This window comes from Saccopteryx leptura, chromosome 10, assembly GCF_036850995.1.
Source record: "Saccopteryx leptura isolate mSacLep1 chromosome 10, mSacLep1_pri_phased_curated, whole genome shotgun sequence".
In the NCBI taxonomy this organism is placed as follows: Eukaryota; Metazoa; Chordata; class Mammalia; order Chiroptera; family Emballonuridae; genus Saccopteryx; species Saccopteryx leptura.
In genome coordinates, this window is record NC_089512.1 from 12,163,148 (window position 1) to 12,185,268 (window position 22,121).

Consider the following 22,121-nt stretch of genomic DNA (forward strand, 5'->3'; position numbering starts at 1 on the left):
GTGCACACACTCAGGGTTCAGCTCTGATAGGGCGGGTGTGAGGGGTGAGCCACATCTGTGCAGACACTCAGGGTTCAGCTCTGATAGGGCAGGTGTGAGGGCTGAGCCACATCTCTGCACACACTCAGGGTTCAGCTCTGATAGGGCGGGTGTGAGGGCTGAGCCACATCTGTGCACACACTCAGGGTTCAGCTCTGATAGGGCGGGTGTGAGGGCTGAGCCACATCTGTGCACACACTCAGGGTTCAGCTCTGATAGGGCGGGTGTGAGGGCTGAGCCACATCTGTGCACACACTCAGGGTTCAGCTCTGATAGGGCGGGTGCACGGGGTGAGCCACATCTGTGCACACACTCAGGGTTCAGCTCTGATAGTGCAGGTGTGAGGGCTGAGCCACATCTGTGCACACACTCAGGGTTCAGCTCTGATAGGGCAGGTGTGAGGGCTGAGCCACATCTGTGCACACACTCAGGGTTCAGCTCTGATAGGGCGGGTGTGAGGGCTGAGCCACATCTGTGCACACACTCAGGGTTCAGCTCTGATAGGGCGGGTGTGAGGGCTGAGCCACATCTGTGCACACACTCAGGGTTCAGCTCTGATAGGGCGGGTGTGAGGGCTGAGCCACATCTGTGCACACACTCAGGGTTCAGCTCTGATAGGGCAGGTGCACGGGGTGAGCCACATCTGTGCACACACTCAGGGTTCAGCTCTGATAGGGCAGGTGTGAGGGCTGAGCCACATCTGTGCACACACTCAGGGTTCAGCTCTGATAGGGCAGGTGTGAGGGCTGAGCCACATCTGTGCACACACTCAAGGTTCAGCTCTGATAGGGCAGGTGTGAGGGGTGAGCCACATCTGTGCACACACTCAGGGTTCAGCTCTGATAGTGCAGGTGTGAGGGCTGAGCCACATCTGTGCACACATCAGGGTTCAGCTCTGATAGGGCGGGTGTGAGGGGTGAGCCACATCTGTGCACACACTCAGGGTTCAGCTCTGATAGGGCAGGTGCACGGGGTGAGCCACATCTGTGCACACACTCAGGGTTCAGCTCTGATAGGGCAGGTGTGAGGGCTGAGCCACATCTGTGCACACACTCAGGGTTCAGCTCTGATAGGGCGGGTGTGAGGGGTGAGCCACATCTGTGCACACACTCAGGGTTCAGCTCTGATAGGGCGGGTGTGAGGGCTGAGCCACATCTGTGCACACACTCAGGGTTCAGCTCTGATAGGGCGGGTGTGAGGGCTGAGCCACATCTGTGCACACACTCAGGGTTCAGCTCTGATAGGGCAGGTGTGAGGGCTGAGCCACATCTGTGCACACACTCAGGGTTCTGCTCTGATAGGGCGGGTGTGAGGGCTGAGCCACATCTGTGCACACACTCAGGGTTCAGCTCTGATAGGGCAGGTGTGAGGGCTGAGCCACATCTGTGCACACACTCAGGGTTCAGCTCTGATAGGGCGGGTGTGAGGGCTGAGCCACATCTGTGCACACACTCAGGGTTCAGCTCTGATAGGACGGGTGTGAGGGGTGAGCCACATCTGTGCACACACTCAGGGTTCAGCTCTGATAGGGCAGGTGTGAGGGCTGAGCCACATCTGTGCACACACTCAGGGTTCTGCTCTGATAGGGCGGGTGTGAGGGGTGAGCCACATCTGTGCACACACTCAGGGTTCAGCTCTGATAGGGCAGGTGTGAGGGCTGAGCCACATCTGTGCACACACTCAGGGTTCAGCTCTGATAGGGCGGGTGTGAGGGCTGAGCCACATCTGTGCACACACTCAGGGTTCAGCTCTGATAGGGCGGGTGTGAGGGCTGAGCCACATCTGTGCACACACTCAGGGTTCAGCTCTGATAGGGCAGGTGTGAGGGGTGAGCCACATCTGTGCACACACTCAGGGTTCAGCTCTGATAGGGCGGGTGCACGGGGTGAGCCACATCTGTGCATACACTCAGGGTTCAGCTCTGATAGGGCGGGTACGCGGGGTGAGCCACATCTGTGCACACACTCAGGGTTCAGCTCTGATAGGGCAGGTGCGCGGGGTGAGCCACATCTGGAAGACTCTGTGTCAGTAATGCTCCATTGTTCTGTAGGAGGGTGGTACATGAGGGTACCATTTATCTGTAACTTAACCAGTGGTTATTAAGACACACGCTCTATTTCTTTTATAATAAAAGATTATTTAGTTAGTGGCATACTTTATGTTTTCATAGTTATTTGCAGTTAGTAATGAATCTCTCTGCATCTCCATTTGAAAATGTAACTGTAGCTGTATTTTCGTCTTAAACAAGAGTAACTAGGTGGTGTTATTCTCTTCTGAGTCAAGTTGTTGCTCCGGAGTGGGCATTGGCGTATTGAAGGGATCTGTGCAGTTCGCTCCATCTCCTGCATGAGCTCCGTGGGAATCATGTTCTCCGACAGGCCGTGTGCATTAGTGGGGCTTGATTTCTGTTGTGTCAGCATCATCAAAAGGCTCCGCCGCCCGTAGGTGAGCTGAGTGGCCAAAGATTCCCTTTCCAGGACACATGTTAGGCGCACGCACTGATGTGAAGAGTGAGTGTTGACAGCCATGATGATGAGGCACTTAGGTCACAGATCGTGTGGTCTGCATATTCTAGTCGTGGGAGAAACTGGGCAAAGCAAAATGTGACAAACTGTTGCCATTAACCCCAACCCCCCAACCCTTAACAGGGTACTTTTTGAATCATTCATAGATGGTGTTTTATGTATATGTTTTGCATCAGTGATAGACGCAGGGTATCGATAACAACCTTTTTGCAGTTCAGATGCTTGAATGACTGAACACCAGGCTTTATAGGAAGGCAGCCTGACCAGGTGTTAGACGGAACCCGCTAAGTTAGGTTTGAGGTTATTTACTAATCTTTGCTCTACAAAATGTTATACACACACATACAGGGAGAAGGGGAACGTTTGTGAATATTATAGTAAATGAGACAGCTGCTTTGTAAACAAATCGCTGGTGTGCCTTAACATTAAAAACTCAGTGCCCTATTCTTGGTGTTAGGAAATTGAGAGCATAATAAAACTCCTGGAATGCCATTCTGCTGCCTTTCAATTAGTTAAGCTTAAAAATCTCATATCAACTTAAGTTACATAGATTCAAACATCTGCCGCAGTCATTTTGTTCCTGGGGCAGGTGACCTTGAATGGACTTTGCAGACAGATAATCGGTAATGCATCCTTTGGACTTCGTATGCTTTGGGGGTTGCTTAGCGATTTCAACATTAATTTTTAAAGCCCTCCCTATTTCACAGGTGAGTTTGTCCAGGCTCCCTGGGAAGAGGGCTTCCTTCTGAGTGCTGGCGAATAGAGATCCTGCCTTTGAAATTTTTTGCTTATTAATTTTGACAGTAGCTCGTGTCTGTTTTTATTTGAGCAGCCTGGTTTGACTGGAGCCATGGCTCCAGGTTCAGCATTATGACCAAGTAGCACAATGGTGATTAATAATAAACCAGCAGCCACGGAGCTCCGTTATGTGGGAAGTACTCTGGAAGATCAATGAAATTTCGTGCCTGCAGAAGTTTGAAAAATTTGAATGCTGAGTCTACTAAGGTTTTATTTCTCAGAAATCACTAGGCACACGGACTCCATGCTGACTAATCCGCTTTTAAAACATGGTAATTCATATATGCATATGAATCAGATTATGAGTGCATATTAAGCATTTTGTTTGTCCACATCAGAACGTGTATCCTACTTAGGGGCGTTTTTTTTTTTTTACAGAGATAGCTGGCTGAACTTCTTGAAGGGAAGTGTCATCCCCAAACAGTTTTCGATTTAATCAGTACAATTTTCATTGCCATCAATATTAAACAGGAAAAGGTGTCAGCGTGGTTATCCACAGGCTGTCTCACTGCTTTTCCTCGAGGCTATCATCAGTGGATGGCCAAGCTGTCCTCACCGATCTTCACCTGTGACAGTTGATGGAAGCAGATCAATTTTACTGCTCGAGGTTTTTATTACAAGAGATAATTCTGAAGTTCTCGACCGCATCGTTATTTTTGTTCATCTTGTAATTGCCTCTTTGTGATATGTACTAGAGGGATGTTTCATCCTTTTGCTTACATTTGTTTGTGATGGATGCCTCAGATATTTGGGCCCACTCCTAACGCTTTGCGTATTCCGTCATCTCATCTCTGCGGGAGAGAGAGATGTCCATTCGGGGCTCACCGCCGAGGACCGTGTGAACGGCGGACGTCAGCTCGTCCAGCTGTGGTTTGGCTCCTAGACCCCAACAGCTTCTGCTGCTTTTCTCCACCCGAGATATTTAGGTATGTTGAGCTGAATGGCAAGATGAATTTAAATCAAAGCTGAGTACATAGCGGATTGCATCCCGCAGTGGCCTGAGGTCATTTTTGGTTCTCTAAAGGTCATTTTGAGTATTCATTACATGAAGTCTTTGCCTGCAGTCTGTAATCTTCCCTCCTCAAGTGTTGTAAGATTAATGCTGTTCTAGGAGTGGTGCACTTGGCTTAAGGTTAACCGTGGTGCTCTGGGCAATTAGCTGTAGGGAGTCAGTCAGTTCTGCGTGTTCTTTCTTTCTGAAGTGACTAAGTGAGACTTTATTTAGGACACAGGATGCTTCTAGGCTTCGATCCAAAATGGTAGCTGGTGATACATTACGTCTTCTTCAGGGGCTTGGAGTTAAAGTGTAACAAACAAATCTTATACTCAATTTCTTTTATTTTTTTGTATTTGCTATAGTTTGTCCAGTTTGTTTCACTTGAAATCCCAAGCATATTATTTTAATTTGCAAGATTCTTAGATTAATCTCAAGATTTGCAGCAACTATTGAGACTATCTTACAGGTAAATAATATAATCATATTGGCAGTCGTAGAAGCTCACGGTAGCTACATCTTTTAGAATAGATAGAAAGCAAAGATAGGTAAAGCCTGTATTACAGTAATTCAGGATAGACAGAATGGCGCACTGAATAAGGCAGTGATGGCGGGAGTGTTGTTCTTGAAGAAATGAGGGGTCTATTGGACTATGGGAAGGTCCATGGGTAAAAAGAGTCAAGGAAGATGCCCAGATTTTTACCTTGAGCTACTGAAAGATGATCCTTGGAGTAGAGTACCTTTTGGGCAGGTGCTAAGTGTACTGTTGGGTGTGTAATACAAAGGATTCCAGTGTGCCCTTTAGGCACATTCGCCACAGGCTAACATGTTGCCGTATTTGCTTTATAGTTCCTCTGTCCCGGTCTGTATTCTTAGCCATTCGAGGAGAGGATGCAGACCTGAGGCTCCTTTACCTTCAATTACCTCACCCAATGGCCCCTAAAAACAAGCCATGGGTTTAAAAATCAAGTTAACATTTAGCATTATTATTAGCTACTTTATAGACCTTACCCAGAGGTTGCAGTTGTCCCAGTAACGTTCTTTCGTGCAGAACAAGACTTCCAGATCTTGAATTATAGTCAGTGGTCATGTCTCTTTTAGTCTCCAATGATCTGAAACAGTTTTTCAGTCTTTGGCTAGTGGATAGTTGAATGATTTTAGAATTATGTGTGTGTATGTGTGTGGGGTCGTGTTGGTGTGGAAGACATTTGTGATCATGGTCCTTGGACCACAGAGTATGAATTAGAATGAGGAGTAGACTGTGGGGAAACAGGCTCACTACTGCCTCCATGCGAGAAGGTGGACACAGATCTGTTACTCAGGACGTCTTGGTGTCCATTCTGGTTTGAGTCAGAATGGCGATGAATTGGTTTTGATTATTTGGTTTAGCAACTAGAGATACACAGATATATCTCCATGCTTAAACAGAAGCAGGCACATGACTGTGTAAGTTAGTCCTCTTCCTGCCTGACAGTATAGCACCCAATGTAAAAGGACCGTGGTGTGGCCACACATTGAGCTGCTTACATTTGCCTTGGACACACCGTGTCACCACTACAGACTTGCCTCTGTTAAGGACCTTGGGGACTTATATTCCCGCTCTCTGCGGCCATCCTGTTGACAACACGATTTCCTATCTCTGCCTAGTTATAGTCATGAACCTTGTGTGTGTATGTGTGTCTTTGTCTGTCTGTCTGTATATCTTTTTTGCGTATCAGTGGACACCTGAAATGATGTACTCTGTCTGTTAGAAGGGAAAATAACAGTAATACTTGTCAATACTCATTCTTCTGTGTTGTACTATACCTTTAATTAAGGAATGGCATAGGAATGTATTGTCATGTATTTGTGTTGTGTATTGGGTATTGCTTTTTTTTTGGATATTTTTTCAAAGTTAGAAGCATGGAGGCAGTCAGATTCCCACATATACCTGACCAGGATCCACCTGCCATGCCCACTAGGGGGCGATGCTCTGCCCATCTGGGGCATTGCTTGGTTATGGCTGGAGCCATTCTAGCGCCAGAGGCTGAGGCCATGGAGCCATCCTCAGCGCCCGGGCCAACTTTGCTCCAATGGAGCCTTGGCTGCAGGAGGGGAAGAGAGATAAGAGAGGGGGAGGGGTGGAGAAGCAGATGGGCGCTTCTCCTGTGTGCCCTGGCCGGGAATCGAACCCGGGACTCCTGCACGCCAGGCTGATGCTTTACCACTGAGCCAACCGGCCAGGGCCGGGTATTGCTTTTATTTTCTGTCCACAGGACCTCAAATTTATAGACTAGAGATTTGAACACGTGCAGGTGTGCTCAGATTTGAACACGTGCAGGTGTGCTCAGAGGCTCATGTCAATATGCAGCCACACCTGCCAGGTGTTCTGGTTACTATTGCCACGCTAACAGTCGTGTGGCTGAGTTGTTAAGAAGCAAGCCTTGTTGTCCAACTGGCCTGGATTTGAATCCAACTTTGTGAAGTTGGGCAAATTGCTTAACCTTTCCAGATTAATTTTCCTTTTTAAAATGAGGAGAATGTTGTCAACATTTTATGGCTGATTTCCAGTTTTAAGTGAGATAATCCATATTAAAATTTTAGGATAGCATCTGGCACATATTAAAAATGCAGAAATGGTAGCTGATATTATTTTATTTCCTGCTGTCTGTTTGGTTATTATAATCTATTAACCTTGAGAGTTGACTGCCCTGTTTATTTCATGTTTTCTAAAAGCCTCTTCAATGTCTTCCACAGGATTTCGTCTCTACAGTTATCCGCTTACTTGACAGCCCCTCCACCTCCATCAGAGCGAAAGCCTTCCTGGTTCTTCTGTACGTTTTGATTCACAACCACGAGATGCTGCTGCTCAGCTGCCAAGCACGGTACGCTCCCCCTGACGGCTCTACCAGCAGCTTCAGGTGGCTGCCTGTTGGATTAGCTTCATTAGGAGTAGTTGTGGCCTCTGTGTACCTGGCATTGACTGTTTTTTTCTCGATTTTCCCAAGGGTTCCATATTTCATGTCCAGGCTCAGATTGGGAACCCTGCAGCTCAGAGAGGGCCTGTGGAATGGAAGCAGGGGTTGGGGGGCGGTTTCTGGGGTCTCCTGGGTCTGAGGACCATCCATCCAAGGCAGGTGTTCAGGCTGGTTCTGTTAGCGTCTCTGGAGGTATTCTCGGACCAGTGGTTTGGTTGTAGTTTTAGTTACTGTAGGATTCTGGAGAGAGCAGTTGGAAGCCCAGAGGGGCACCTAGCGAAGGAGAGGAGGGGGCGGGGCAGGACCGGGAGCCACCGGAGGGCAGGTCTCCCGCTCTCCCTGGGTCTCACCTCCCGGCACGGCCTGGAAGCGCTCAGGTCTCCGTCACGCGCTGATGCTTCCTGAGTCGCATCTTGAGAACTGTGCATCCGTAGGCTCTGCTCAGACCCAGAGGAACCTCAAAGATACGGTTTAATGCGTAGTTCTCAATCTACTTGCTATTTTACTTATTACAGAATGGTGAGGAGAGCCTGGAGTTGTTGTGATGGATCTAGATTAGGAATTGGTGACCTTTTTTTTTTTAATAAACAGCTAGAGAATAAGTATTTTAGGATTTCTGAAAACAAATTTTCATACTTTTTTTATTGACAAAATATACTCTAATAATTGAGTACCTTTTTTTTTTTTTTGTAAAACAGTTTTAATGAGAAGAATAGAATTTTTGGCGGGGGGGGGAAGAGGTAAGATTTTGTTTAATTAGGGGTCAAAGTTAGGGTCTCCGTCATCAAAGCAATCACTAATGTTCATGTTAGCGCTAATATCTAATGCCATTTTATGAGGCTTATCTGTGAAAATGTCTCTCACACAGCTAGGTGCTGCCATATGTATGCCAGGGTCCATTCAGGACCATGATTTTAATTGAGCGTATTCACTGCTTGGAAGGCATTTGTAGGATGAGTTAGATTCTTCCTCGATACTTCCCTTTAGGATGCCCTTACATTGCAGAAGAATGACTTCTAAGTGAAGTCAAGGTTATGTTGGAGCTCCAAGCAAGCCTCCTTTGTGTGTCACCTCCCAGGGACCAGTGTCCTTCGTTGTTTTGGGTCCAGTATCTTAAAGCTGACTTCGTATCTTTTGGTTGTTTCTGACGGGAGACTTTCCTTGGGGTGGAGGGTGCAGATATTGTGTGCAGGTGGTGTCATGTTGAGTTGTACACTTGAAAACTGTAGGGGTTTGCGAACCAATGTCATCCCAATAAATACAAATAAAAGTAAAGAAAGAAAGATATTTATTGAAGCAATAAAACCAACACTCCAAACTAAAAGAAATGTTAGCAATGGGTACCAGTTAATTTTGAAGGAGTAGGAGAATCCTTAAGGTAGTCAAAGCTCAAATATATATTTTAGACTTTGTTTATTAAACTTAGTAATATAAGTTATTCCCAGAAACACATAGGCAGCCCATACAGACTCTGGAAAGGTGGTTTCTATTTGTTTCTTTGTGCTTCACAGCCTGTGTATTACTTTAGTATGCGTATAAAATGCGAGGTTTGAATCTAAAGGTACGGAAAAGAGAGATAGACTTAAGCCAGAGAGATGGTATCAGTCGCCGTGATGAGCTTATACAGAACGGTGTTCTCCCTTCCTTCCCTGTCCCTGGAACGTCCACGAGCAGCTGGAGTTCTGAGCTCGCCAGGCGCTGCCTCTGTCTGAGCGCCGAGACCTCACACCAGAGCCCACAATAACCTTTGCGACGTTATGTAGATGTCTCTTCCTGCTTACCATCCTCACCATCAACCTTTTATGGATTAAATTTCATTACATTTTTTATGATGTTGACTCTCAAATCTTTCTAGTGTGACAGGCAGAGGAATGGAGCCGTCAGAATCAGATAAGAATGTCACGATCGCCCCCAAATGTCCACCTATTTCTGCAGATGGCTTCCTACCCGAATTGATTATGACAGGTGATAAAGTGGGGTCCTTCCTGCGTGTCTCTAGAAACGATGGCCCTTTCAGAGGTTGAATAGGCTTGTGTGTTCACTGTGGGGCTTTGCTGCGAGCCTGCGAGGTCAGCACGTCAGCGCCCCCTGCTGGATCAGGTTTGCCAGAGGTTCGTTCCCCTTCCACAGCATTGCTATTGATATGCTAATAATTAATGATGCTAAAGAAAATAAAGTCTACTTTGATCTTAAAAGAATTTTTTTTTAAAGAAATATTTACTCTGTGTAATTGGTTAACTGTGTGGGAAAAAAATTACCTTCTCAGCTTACACCATACAAAAGTCAATTCCAGATGGATTAAAGAATTATATACCCCAAAGAAACTATAAACAGCTGGAAGAAAATATGTTTAAATATGGGTAAGGACAGCTTTCCTGAGTAGAAAAGCAACAAAAAGAAACCATAAAAGGAAATTCTGATAGTTTGGCTATATGTTGATTAGATACTTTTATATTCCCCCCAAATCATAAATAATAAATCTCATGCTAACAAAATCTGTAAATATTTGCATCGTATGCAACAGTTAATTTATGTACTATAGGGATTTATAAAGATGTAAACAGATTTTCAACCTCATTAGTAATCAAAGGAATGCAAATGAAAATAACCAAATTTATTTCTACCCATCGTAATATCAAATTAAGAAAAGGTACTATCAATATCTTACCTGAGTTACAGATGGAGGGGCTACTTTTAACCAGCTGGGGAGGCTGCCTTCTCGAGGGTATTCACAAGCGTGGAGCCGGGGTCGCTGGTAGTTCCGCTGTTATAAATAAACTTGAATTATACGTTTGTGCATTGCTGGGGATGTCAAGAATCTTAAAGATCTGAAACTGCCTTTTCTTGATTACTGAGATGTTCATCAGCTTTCTCCATTAGATACAGAAGAACCTAGAGGCTGTTTGTCAGCCTCCCAGTTTGCTCTTGGGAATCATGATCACTCACTCTTTTTTTTTTTTGTGTATTTTTTTTTTCTGAAGTTGGAAACGGGGAGGCAGTCAGATAGACTCCCGCAAGCGCCCGACCGGGATCCACCCGGCATGCCCACCAGGGGCGATGCTCTGTTGCAACCAGAGCCATTCTAGCGCCTGAGGCAGAGGCCACAGAGCCATCCTCAGCGCCCAGGCCAACTTTGCTCCAATGGAGCCTTGGCTGCAGGAGGGGAAGAGAGAGACAGAGAGGAAGGAGAGGGGGAGGGGTGGAGAAGCAGATGGGCGCCTCTCCTGTGTGCCCTGGCCGGGAATCGAACCCAGGACTCCTGCACGCCAGGCCAACGCTCTACCACTGAGCCAACTGGCCAGGGCTGATCACTCACTCTTAACCAGTAGCGTCATGTTCTTCAATTCCCAGCACTGAATTGTTGTGGCCTCTGGTGGAAACTTCCCTTCCTGGAACCAGTGCAGCAGAGCTCAGGGTCACGGAGACTGGAGGAAAAGTCCTGTGAGTGGGCTATTAGGTGGAATGGTGATGGGCGGCTACTCCCACTTCCACCCCTTGACGATCAGACCTGTGTATTGACTATGAAAGAGATGCAAGCATATATATATATATATTTTTTTATTCATTTTACAGAGGAGAGGGAGAGACAGAGAGAGAGAGAGAAAGAGAAGAGAGACAGAGAGAGAGAAGGAGGGGGAGGAGCTGGAAGCATCAACTCCCATATATGCCTTGACCAGGCAAGCCCAGGGTTTTGAACTGGTGACCTCAGCATTTCTAGGTTGACGCTTTATCCACTGCGCCACCACAGGTCAGGCCGCAAGCATGTATTTTGTCTGCTGAGTCAGAACATCTGCTTCGTTGTTGAAACATAGAGCCTGATTTTTCATTGTGATTCCCAGCTGGCACTGTGCCTGAGTTCAGGAGGCCATTTCTCCTTCCATTCGAGCTGGGCTCTTCTGGGTGACGGGTACTTGCTGAGATGAGTGACTTTCATGGGCTCGCGCACGGTTCCGTACTTCTTTTGCTATTAATAAGTTCCTTGATCAGGTATATGTTTTTAAAAAAGTGTAATTTATTGGGTGACATTGGTTAATAAAATTATATAGGTTTCAGGTGCACAATTCTATAATACATCATCTGTATATTGTATGTTCACCACCCCAAGTCAGGTCTCCTTCCATCACCACTTATTGCCCCTTCCCTTCTTCTACCTTCCCTCCCCCCTTTCCTCTAGTAATCACCATCGTGTTGTCTGTGTCAGCCTTTTTCTTAATTGCTTCACCTTTTTTACCCAGCGCTGCAGCCCTCTCCTCTCTGGCAGCTGTCAGTCTGTTCTCTATGAGTCCATTTTGTTAGTTTGTTAGTTTATTTTGTTCATTAGAGTCCACATGAGTGAAATTATACGGTGCTTGTCTTCCTCTGACTGGCTTATTTCACTTAGCACAGTACTCTCCAGGTCCATCCATGCTGTTGCAGAGGGTAAGGTTCCCTGTTTTGTTTTTGTTTGTTTGTTTTTTATGACTGAGTAGTATCCCATTGTCTAAATGTACCACAGCTTTTTTATCCACTTGTCCACGAATAGACACCTGTTATCATCAATAAATCAACAAACAATAAGTATTGGCCAGGATGCGGAGAAAAGGGAATCCTTATGAACTGTTGGTGGGAGTGCAGATTGGCGCAGCCACTGCGGAAAGCAGTGTGGAGTGTCCCCCCCAAAATAAAAGCGGGACTGCCTTCGGAACCAGTGGTTCCACTTCTGGGAGTTTAATCCGAAGAAACCCCGAAACACTAATTCAAAAGAATATATGCACCCCTATGTTAATTGTAGTGTTATTTACAATAGCCAAGATCTGGATCAAGTATAGTATTAATTGATTGCCATGATAATAAGGCATTTCTTAAGTCCACACTTGGTAGTGTAGACAGTAACGGAAGCTTGTGGGTGGGGAAAGCAGATTTATGCCCAGGACAAGTAACCATTCCGGTGAGGAGAGCTGACTGCTCCTTCCCTAGGCCTGCTGTTGCTGGGTGACTCTGGTCTCCCCAGGAAGTGGGCACACTGGGACTCAGCGTTGGTTCCTTCTGCTGGCTGGAGGGGCAGTATCTAGGCGAGCAGATCCTCTGCTGAATCCATGCGTAGCCTTCATCATCGCAACCTTGGCCACTTTGTACGTGAGCCCGTAGAGCAAGCCCTGGGGTGGCTGGCAAGAGTCTGGAATGACATTTTCAGAACCCGTCATCTTGTCTGCCTGAGTCCTGAGAGCCTCCTCTGAAGTGGTTGTCCTCTGTGGGCATCCGCACGGTACCAAGTGTTTTTATGCTTCGTGCCCATTCTGAGACATCCACCCACGTACCCCTTTGCCAGAACTTCTTGTCATCAGTCTTCAGACCTTATTCTTTCTGAGTCCCTGACCATCCTGAGCGACCAGTCAGTGCCCAGGAATGAGCATGCATCTGTCCTTCTACCATATCTCCATTTAAACATAGGGAACAACAGGGTATGTTGTCTGAAGTTCCGCTAGCTGGGAGGGTTTCCTTTTCCGTAACTCCTCTGATGTGGTTTGTATTGTTGCCGCAGTCTGTTCTGATTTGGTGCCAGCACATTGCAGTGAACCGTTCACTAATCGGGCCTGGTGCTCTTCCTCCTCAGTCAGCTGGTCGTCAATTATTCTTTTTTTTTTTGTATCTTTCTGAAGTTAGAAGCAGGGAGGCAATCAGATAGCCTCCCCCATGCACCCGACAGGGATCCACCAGACATGCCCACCAGGGGGCGACGCTCTGCCCATCTGGGGTGTTGCTCCATTGTGGCCAGAGCCATTCTAGCGCCTGAGGCGGAGTCCATGGAGCCGTCCTCAGCGCTCCGGCCACCTTTCCTGCAGTGGAGCCTTGGCTGCAGGAGGGGAAGAGATAGAAAAGAGAGAGGGAAAGGTGGAGAAGTAGATGGGCACTTCTGTGTGCTCTGGCCGGGAATCTTCCACACGCCGGCCGACACTCTACCACTGAGCCAACCAGCCAGGGCTCGTAGATTGTATTTAATCGGGGTCAAGCGGGGAGATGCAGTGCTGAGGAGTGTGTGCTGAGGGACTCTGACCCACCTTCTCATGCAGCTTCCTAGTGTGTTCTGGATGTGTTTAAGCTCAGTCTCATATGGATCAGTCTACTTGACAATGGATTATTGCTGTGCCTGCCCGACCTAGTACTTGGCTTGCCAGGTTAATGATACAGGTAATGACTGGTAACTCTGATCCTGTGATCACTTGATGTCAATAGTCACATGTTCATTCTCTATCAGGAACTGTTTCTCAGAAGAATGGTAATCTGCAGATAGAATGTGGCTTTGCTCTAAAACCCTGGCTTAGTCTGTTGGAGATGCTGTAACAAAGTAGCAAAGACTGGGTGGTTCACACACAGCAGAAATTTACTCCTTATGGTCTGGAGCTGGGGTCGGGAACCTATGGCTTTCGAGCCAGATGTGGCTCTTTTGATGGCTACATCTGGCTGGCAGACAAATCTTTAATAAAAAAAAATAATGTTAAAAATATAAAACATTCTCATGTATTACATACAATCCATTCATTTCCTACCGTTCATGTTCATGGTTGCGGGTGGCTGGAGCCAATCACAGCTGTCCTCCGGGACAACACCAAATTTTTATTGGATAATGTGTAATGTACACGGGTCGTTGTATGGCGCTCACGGAATTACATTTTAAAATATGTGGCGTTCATGGCTCGCTCAGCCGAAAAGGTTCCCGACCCGTGGTCTGGAGGCTGGAAGCCGAGACCAGAGTGCCATTGCCGTTGGGGGGCGGCCCTCTTCTGGGTCACAGCCTTTTCCTTGTGTCCTTACAGGGAGGTGGGGCCATGGGAGCTCTGTGGGAGCTCTTCTATGAGGGCACTAATTTTACTCATGAGGACTATCTTCCCTTGTGACCTGGTCACCTATTTTTTTTTCCTTTTTGTATTTTTCTGAAGCTGGAAATGGTGAGGCAGTCAGACAGACTCCCGCATGCACCCGACCGGGATCCACCCGGCACGCCCACCAGGGGGCGATGCTCTGCCCATCTGGGGCGTCGCTCTGCTGCAACCAGAGCCATTCTAGCGCCTGAGGCAGAGACCATGGAGCCATCCTCAGCGCCTGGGCCAACTTTGCTCCAATGGAGCCTCGGCTGCGGGAGGGGAAGAGAGAGACAGAGAGGAAGGAGAGGGGGAGGGTGGAGAAGCAGATGGGCGCTTCTCCTGTGTGCCCTGGCCGGGAATCGAACCCGGGACTCCTGCATGCCAGGCCGACGCTCTACCACTGAGCCAACCGGCCAGGGCCCTGGTCACCTCTTAACACCATCCGGCATGTGAATTTTGGTGTGGACACAAACATTCACACCATCGCTACCCCAAAGATCTATGTTTTGATTCACTCGGTGCTCCCTGGGGCTCCCTCCATCCCCCGTATTTTCCACAGACACTCGGGGTCACTGGATCTGCTAGGCCAGAAGGCCCTTCCCCTGTAGATTGGATTGTCTCAGAGCCTTTGAAAAGCAGCTGCAGGCAAACCAGCAAGCTTATGGGTGCCTCAAAACACGAGTTCGAGGGCACAGTAAGAGGTGGTATGTATTGCCTCCTAAAGCTCACAAAGGCCCACTTTTTTGGTCATGGTCAGTAGAAGATGCAATAACTCGTCTTTGCCTTGAAGGGCTATCCCAGCATGCTCTGGACCGGTGTTTTTCAGCTACCAGTCTGTAAGTGACACTGGTCTACAAGAAATTTCGTGTGGGTCCATGAAAGAGTTAACCACCCTGCTGTTAGAAGATTATAGAGTCAGAATTGTTTCGTGGACCAGCACGAGATTTCTGGCATACTGGCCCGCTGCCAGCAGTTGGAAAACACTGCTCTTACCACTGAGCCCCCGAAACTGGACTGAGGACTGGTCGGCCCATGGGTTTTCATCGGCTTCTCCTATGTCTTACTAAGCCAACTAAAGTACTTGTTACTAACTGTCCCTCAGGTCCAATCAGCTTAATTTTGTCCAAGTAGTGTACAGGTATGACGTTTGCTGGGACATCAAGATGATCCCGATCTTCGCAGACTGTTTTATGGCCAAGAGCAGGATGTTGGCGTAGCTCAAAGGCAAGATGGTGTTTACCCTGATGAGTAAAAGCAAACACATGCTGGTGGTTTTTTCCAGTTGCTACAGAGAAAAAAAAAAGCCTCTGCCAGGTCAGTCGCTATTATGATGCCAGGGTCACGTTCATTTGCTCCAGGAGAGACACTGCGCCTTATTGCAGTGGCAATTGGAGTCACAGCCTGTTTCTATTGAATGAGTGTCATTTAAGATCCATCGTATACTCATTTTCTAAGGTTTTGCATGGGCTGAACAGATGATCTATATGGGAATGTAATAGATTGTATTGCCCCTGTGCCTTTCAGTGTTTTGCTGTTGGTGTTAATTTCTGTGGTTTGGTTTTCTGTTGAATGTGGGCTACTGTCTTGTATGAGAGGGACATGCCAGGGACTTCCACTTGTCATCACAGCCCTCATGGCACAGATCAGATAGTCAGTGTGTGGGTTCTGCTCCTTGCTAAGGATGCCTATGGCAGTTGGACATTTGGGAACTGAAGAAATAATCACAGAGCAGGTCCACAGACATGCTGAGTCACTATGATTTGAACCAGGGTGAAAACTTCATTTATCACCTGACTACCATAAGCTGGGAGACAAGAGCTTTAATTACAAACAGAAGTATTGAATTGGCTGATGAGTTTCAGAGGATTCTGACAAGGAGATGGAAGAGAGGAGAAACGCATCTCATATTTAAAGCACAAGCTTTTCCTGCATGGGGGACAACAACAATTATAGGTTGAAGATTGTGCAGTGGGTGAATTAAATCGGCATCGAGTGAAGTGAGGCAAAGGAGGGTGTGCTGTTTTGATGCTCTGGGAATAGTGGATGGCTGCAGCCAGGGACCAGCTGTGAAGCTGTCCAGGGTGGATGTGGATGGGATGGACATGCAGGTGACATCTCATTCCAGGAGCATGCTGCACATGGGCAGATCTGCGGTAGCAGCAGACAGTGAGCTCGGTAGGACTTGATGGGGAGCGGGGGGGAAATGTCCAGAGGCGAGGAATGGGGCTGTTGTAGGGGTGATGGCATCTCCAAGGAGGAGCCCAGATTGAGTTCAAGCAAGGACTGGGGCTTCTCTGTTTTTAAAACCCATATAATTGACCTCTCATAACGCGAATGAGCATTCTCTCAATGGATTATTGGAATCTCACCTCCTATTCTCACCATTTCAGGAAGTCTGTCCTATTCTCTTGAGTTCCTTTCTGTTTCTCCGCTTCACCTGCAGACTTATGACTCCTAATTGCCTGTCTGGCTTCCTCTCCCTCGTCATTTGTCTGTTCTACTCTTAATTTTCCTCACATGCCACTCAAATCAGAGTCATTTCTTTGCTTTAAAAACTTCCCTTCCCGCAATTGCCCTGTGATTACTCTCCTTTTCATTAGCGTGGCTTTGGGGCCAGGTTTCCTAGTGCGCAGTTCATTTAAAAAATTGTTCACTTTTTCTCAATTTCCTTTGCTGGCCCCTTTTCACGTGTTCGCCTGTATAGTAGTGGTTCTGAGGCTCAACCTGACACCTGTGTTCCCCAGGTGATCTCGTTTAGCTTAATGACCTTAAGTGCCATCTGCCTTGCCGATGAATGCCACCAGCCCAGAGCTCCTCTGTGAACTCAGCCCCGCATGGCAGCTGCCAACATGAAAACTATATCTCCACGTCTAACAATGCTTTTCTACCCCCGACTGGCTCTTCCAGGAGTCTGCACCCTTCTTGGTCGACAGCTGCGCTGTTCTTCCTGTTGGTTAGTATCGTGGAGTTCCTCTTGGGTTCTCTCTTTCTTTCATGTCCAATCTTAGCAAGTCTAATTACTTATCCCTTGTGAAAATCCGGCATCTCATCAATTCAGACCATTTCCACAGCCCCATCCTAATACCTCACCTGAGCGGCAGAGTGCTGACATCAGCCACAAACCAGATCATACCACTCCTTAGAGTCAAGTTCAAGGTTTCACCACGGCCTACAAGGTCTTACAAGGTCTCGAGCCTGGTTTGCTCTCTGATCTTCTCCTCATGGAGCTCCAGCCGCCAGGAACACTCCACGCGTGGGTTTGCCTTTGGGATGGTGTGTGTACCTTCCCGACTGCCGGGAATGTTTGGCTCTAGCTTTGACATCGCTTGTTTCTCTGTTCCCGACCCCGGTTGACATGGCATCCTGTCAGGAAGCCTTCTTGGACAAGTGACTAATTGTCTTACTCTTCTTTAATTTTCCCTCTGGGACTTATCACCACCCTATTTTCTAGATATTTATTTCTTAATTGTCTGTTTCTTTCCATGTGAATTTGTATTCCATGAGCTGTATACTCATCGATTAGAAAAATGCTCAGCACACAGTAGACACTGCAGATATTTATTTATTTTTTATTTTTTTGTATTTTTCTGAAGCTGGAAACGGGGATAGACAGTCAGACAGACTCCCGTGTGCGCCCGACCGGGATCCACCCGGCATGCCCACCAGGGGGCGATGCTCTGCCCCTCCGGGGCGTCGCTCTGCTGCGACCAGAGCCATTCCAGCGCCTGGGGCAGAGGCCAAGGAGCCATCCCTAGCGCCCGGGCCATCTTTGCTCCATTGGAGCCTCGCTGCGGGAGGGGAAGATAGAGACAGAGAGGAAGGAGAGGGGGAGGGGTGGAGAAGCAGATGGGTGCTTCTCCTGTGTGCCCTGGCCGGGAATCGAACCCGGGACTTCTGCACGCCAGGCTGACGCTCTACCACTGAGCTAATCGGCCAGGGCCTGCAGATATTTACTGAACGAAGGAAGGAGATGTCAGCCCTGTTCTCGTTGAGCTCATTTACTGTAGGCGCTTCATGGTGTAGGCACTGGAGAGATGAACAAGTGCAGGACACAGCAAGCTGGGCCACAGAGGCCTGGAGGCGCAGCAGGAGGACATTCCAGAAGGCAGGTGAGGGAAGCATAAAGGTGGATGAGTGCGGGAGGAGCTTAGGATTCCCATGGAGATGGGAGTGGTTCAATTAGTGGTAATGACTCCTAGAGCTAAATGGAGAAATAGACTGGGAAGCAGACAAGTCCTGGAGAGAAATGATCCTATTAAAGCTGATGGGGCAGCCTGACCTGTGGTGGCGCAGTGGATAAAGGGTCGACCTGGAACGCTAAGGTTTCCGGTTCAAAACCCTGCACTTGCCTGGTCAAGGCACATGTGGGAGTTGATGCTTCCTGCTCCCACCCCACTTCTATCTCTCTCTCTCTCTAAAATCAATAAATTAAAAATAAATAAAGCTGATGAGGGAGAACAAAAGAGGGTATCTTATTTATTTTTGGTTTACTTGGATTCCTGTTCAGATTGTTGATCTTTTTAACTTGATACCCTTGGAGAACACCACAAAGTATCATGTGTAGTTTTGTTGTCGAGCAATTGTAAAGTGTTTATGGACGCTGGGCTCAAATGTTCCCACGTTTTACTTCTCTCATAGAATGCGATTTCTTTTAGTAGCGAGTGTTCTCTTGTCAGTAAAGGGAATTTATTCCGTAGCTTGTGTAAACACAGTCTGTAATGGGGAGGCACGGGGGAGAGCATCCCAGAAGGAAGAAATGGAGCATCTTCTAGAGTTAGTTTTACATTGTTATGGATCCCATCAGTCTTGCCTTTCTCCCAGCAGAGGCAGTGGATACTGTCTTATGTGGTTGTTACAGCCTGTACAAGCGTTTGAAAGCTATTTATTTGCCTTAAAGATATTTCAAACAGCAGTAATTAAGTAGCACATTATTAAATTTTTGTCATGCATAATTTAAATTTCAGAGAAAAAATGATTCCTTGTAGACAACTGTGAATTTGCTGCTTTTCTGTTCTGCAGATTTTAGATTTCACTTATCAAAATGGTGGTGCCCTGTTCTTTGGTTTACTCATCATCAAGAAGTTTTGTGCTCTGAATTCTTTAAGCAGTATGATGTATTCTGATTTACCCATAGTGTTTCTGCATTTGACCAGTGTCATATATTTGTTAGAGTGTGGCCAGGGCTGTAATCAGCAGCTAGAGCTGAGGATGCTGCCTGGGTTTTATGGAACTTAAACTTTGATTTGGTTTTATCCCCATGTGTTCACAAACAGGGCTTCAAATAATAGTAGGCAGAAAGACAAAACCATGAATAAATTTACAGAGAGCCACATAAATTCAAAGTGTTAAGATTTCAGTATACTTTTCACGGATTTATTGTGTCTAAAACCACGCCTTGCCAGTGGCCAGCGGGGGTTGGTTGGAAGTGCTCTCCGAGAAGTCGGAGTGGGCTGGGATGAGTAGTAACAGCAGCGCTTAGAGAGGGATGATGGCCCGGGAGTCCGGCAAGGGAGGCCACTGTACAGGGGCCTCTGCCCTTTGACATCGGTGGACTCATTGCCCCGTAGAGAGGTGAGGGGAATGGGAACTTGGGAAGTGACTGATGGGTCCAGCAAAGGGGAGGGAAATGGACCTAAAACTTGTAGACAACAGCTAAGTATCTAGCAGGCATCCCCAAACTACGGCCCATGGGCTGCATGCGGCCCCCTGAGGCCATTTATCCGGCCCCCGCCGCACTTCCGGAAGGGGCACCTCTTTCATTGGTGGTCAGTGAGAGGAGCACTGTATGTGGTGGCCCTCCCAACGGTCTGAGGGACAGTGAACTGGCCCCCTGTGTAAAAAGTTTGGGGACCCCTGATAGAGTGATGATCCAGTATGATCCCTAGTTCTGGAGTGGAAACAGTTGGTTCAGAAATTGATGTTAAATGAATGTCAGTGGTTTGAAGAAGAAATAAGCTCATTAAAAAGGCAGAAAAAACTTAAAAATACCAGACAAAAAGGACATGTGACATCCAGTGTTGAAAGGAAACTCTTTGGATTCATGCACACGATTTACTAAAGGACTGGAATTCATGTAAGTGGCCCGAGGTTCCCAGCACGTGGAACACTGATGGCAGCAGTTGTGCAAACCACCTGTGGGCCCACTTTGAGTCTTTGGGACGCCAAGGGCCCTCTTCTGTCCGGATGCCCTTGCTCACCTCTCACCGTCATCTGGGGAAAGTGGTTTGATGGGCTAAGAGCAAATGACATCAAGGCACTGCTTTGTAACAAGCACACTGGCAGAGAGTCAGTTGTCTTATTTCTTTTCTGCAAAACTGTTTTGGTTTTTCCAAAGCAAAACTAGACTGTTGCCCAACAAGTTGCTATAAATCTAAATGTCAACAGGAGTGGGACTGTGCCCCCTGGACACTCGCCTCAGTGGCATTTCAGACAGTGCTCTCCACTCTGTTATCACGAGAGGTGATGAGCTGCGCTTTTCTGTGTGCAGACTGGTGATGTACATCGAGAGAGACAGCAGGAAGACCACCCCAGGCAAAGGGCAGCAGCCGAGCGGCAGCGCGCACCTGTCCAGGTGCCTGGACCTCCTCATCCGTCACATCGTGCAGGAGCTGCCGCGGATCCTGGGTAAGTGGAGCCCCGTCCTCAGGCCCCGTGCTGCTTACCTTCCCGTGACTTGGCTTTTGGGTGTCATCTCTTTTTATTCTTGCTGGTCTGTCACTGCAGGCGAGTGCAATGACACTTTTTCCTGAACATGCAGTTTCAAGATTTTCACGGGCCTTCCCTGTTCTTGTAGTGATTTGGCATCAGTGACACGATGGAGGCAGCGTGCAGGGTAAAGGTTATGTTGAGGTGTCCTCGGTGGTAAAAGCTTGCGCTGTTATTTTGGGTGTCTTTTCTCAAGATTTCTCTCTGCTTAATTCTGAATAAAAATTTTCCCCCCCTGCAGATGAGAGCCAAAAATTTATTGGTAAAAGAATTTAAGAATGCATAAGCAAATATTTAATATTAAAGACTTCTGATCTGTGCTCACTTCAGCAGCACTTAAGACTGAAATTGGAACAGTGCAGGGAGGGTTAGCACGGCCCCCGCGTGGGGATGACACACACGTTCCTGAAGCGCTCTGTGTTACTTAAAAAGAAAACAAAACACACACAAAAAGGCTTGAGTCATGACTGCAAAGTATATTTATTACAACGACAGGGGTCCTCGGGTTACGGCAGCCTCGACATCACAACGTTTTGAGTTTGTGACGCTCACTCCCATAAAAACCTGAAAAAACTGAGGTGTGAGTGTTTCAGCCGACGCCATTAGTGTCGTACTTACGGCCTATGTGGGCGAGCTACTTTGGTTGCGCACAGCGGGAGAACATGCAGTAACACAGCATATGAGGGAGGGAGCTGGCCTCCCCCAGTGCGCTGACCTGCGCCGTGTTGGACTATTAAAAGCGCAAGTGTTCCGTTTGTGTCAGGTCCCTGGGGGGTGCTTCGACTTAACACCAGAATTCGGGTTATGTCACTGTCGTAGGAACAGAACTGTGTCGTAACCTGAGGACCCCCTGTAATCCCTTTTTTCATTGTTATTTGCAGAAACTATAATAATCTTTAAGGAATGCATCCATTTAGTTTAAATTCCATTCCATGCTTTTCCAGCAGATGTAGCCTTAAACTAGAAATATTTAAAATGTTAAATTGGTCTAACCCATTATAGTAAAAGATACTTAGACTCTGAGAGTCATTACTATTAAATCAGAGTAATGAAGGTATCTTCGTGGCTGATTGACATGCCTTTTTGCTTCTTACTGATAATGTAGATTTTTTGCTTGTTAATAACTGAAAATAGAGCACTTCAAAATTTATTTTAGGCCCTGGCCGGTTGGCTCAGTGGACAGACTGTCAGCCCTGTGTGCAGATGTCCCGGGTTTGATCCCTGGTCAGGGCACACAGGAGAAGTGACCCATCTACTTCTC

General features: G+C 47.3%; 1 protein-coding gene and 1 non-coding gene across 3 annotated transcripts in view; both read left to right on the top strand.

The window, feature by feature from the left end:
• Positions 1 to 22,121, top strand: part of ULK4 (unc-51 like kinase 4) — a 418,647-nt gene that overhangs the window by 101,799 nt on the left and 294,727 nt on the right. For both annotated transcript variants that reach the window (XM_066351269.1, XM_066351270.1), the window contains exons 22-23: positions 7,093 to 7,220; positions 20,643 to 20,779. In XM_066351269.1, the coding sequence (XP_066207366.1) occupies positions 7,093 to 7,220; positions 20,643 to 20,779 (265 nt within the window). The remainder of the gene's footprint in view (positions 1 to 7,092; positions 7,221 to 20,642; positions 20,780 to 22,121) is intronic.
• Positions 21,178 to 21,285, top strand: LOC136382678 (U6 spliceosomal RNA). Its single transcript, XR_010747302.1, has one exon. It is a non-coding gene; the product is annotated as a U6 spliceosomal RNA (small nuclear RNA).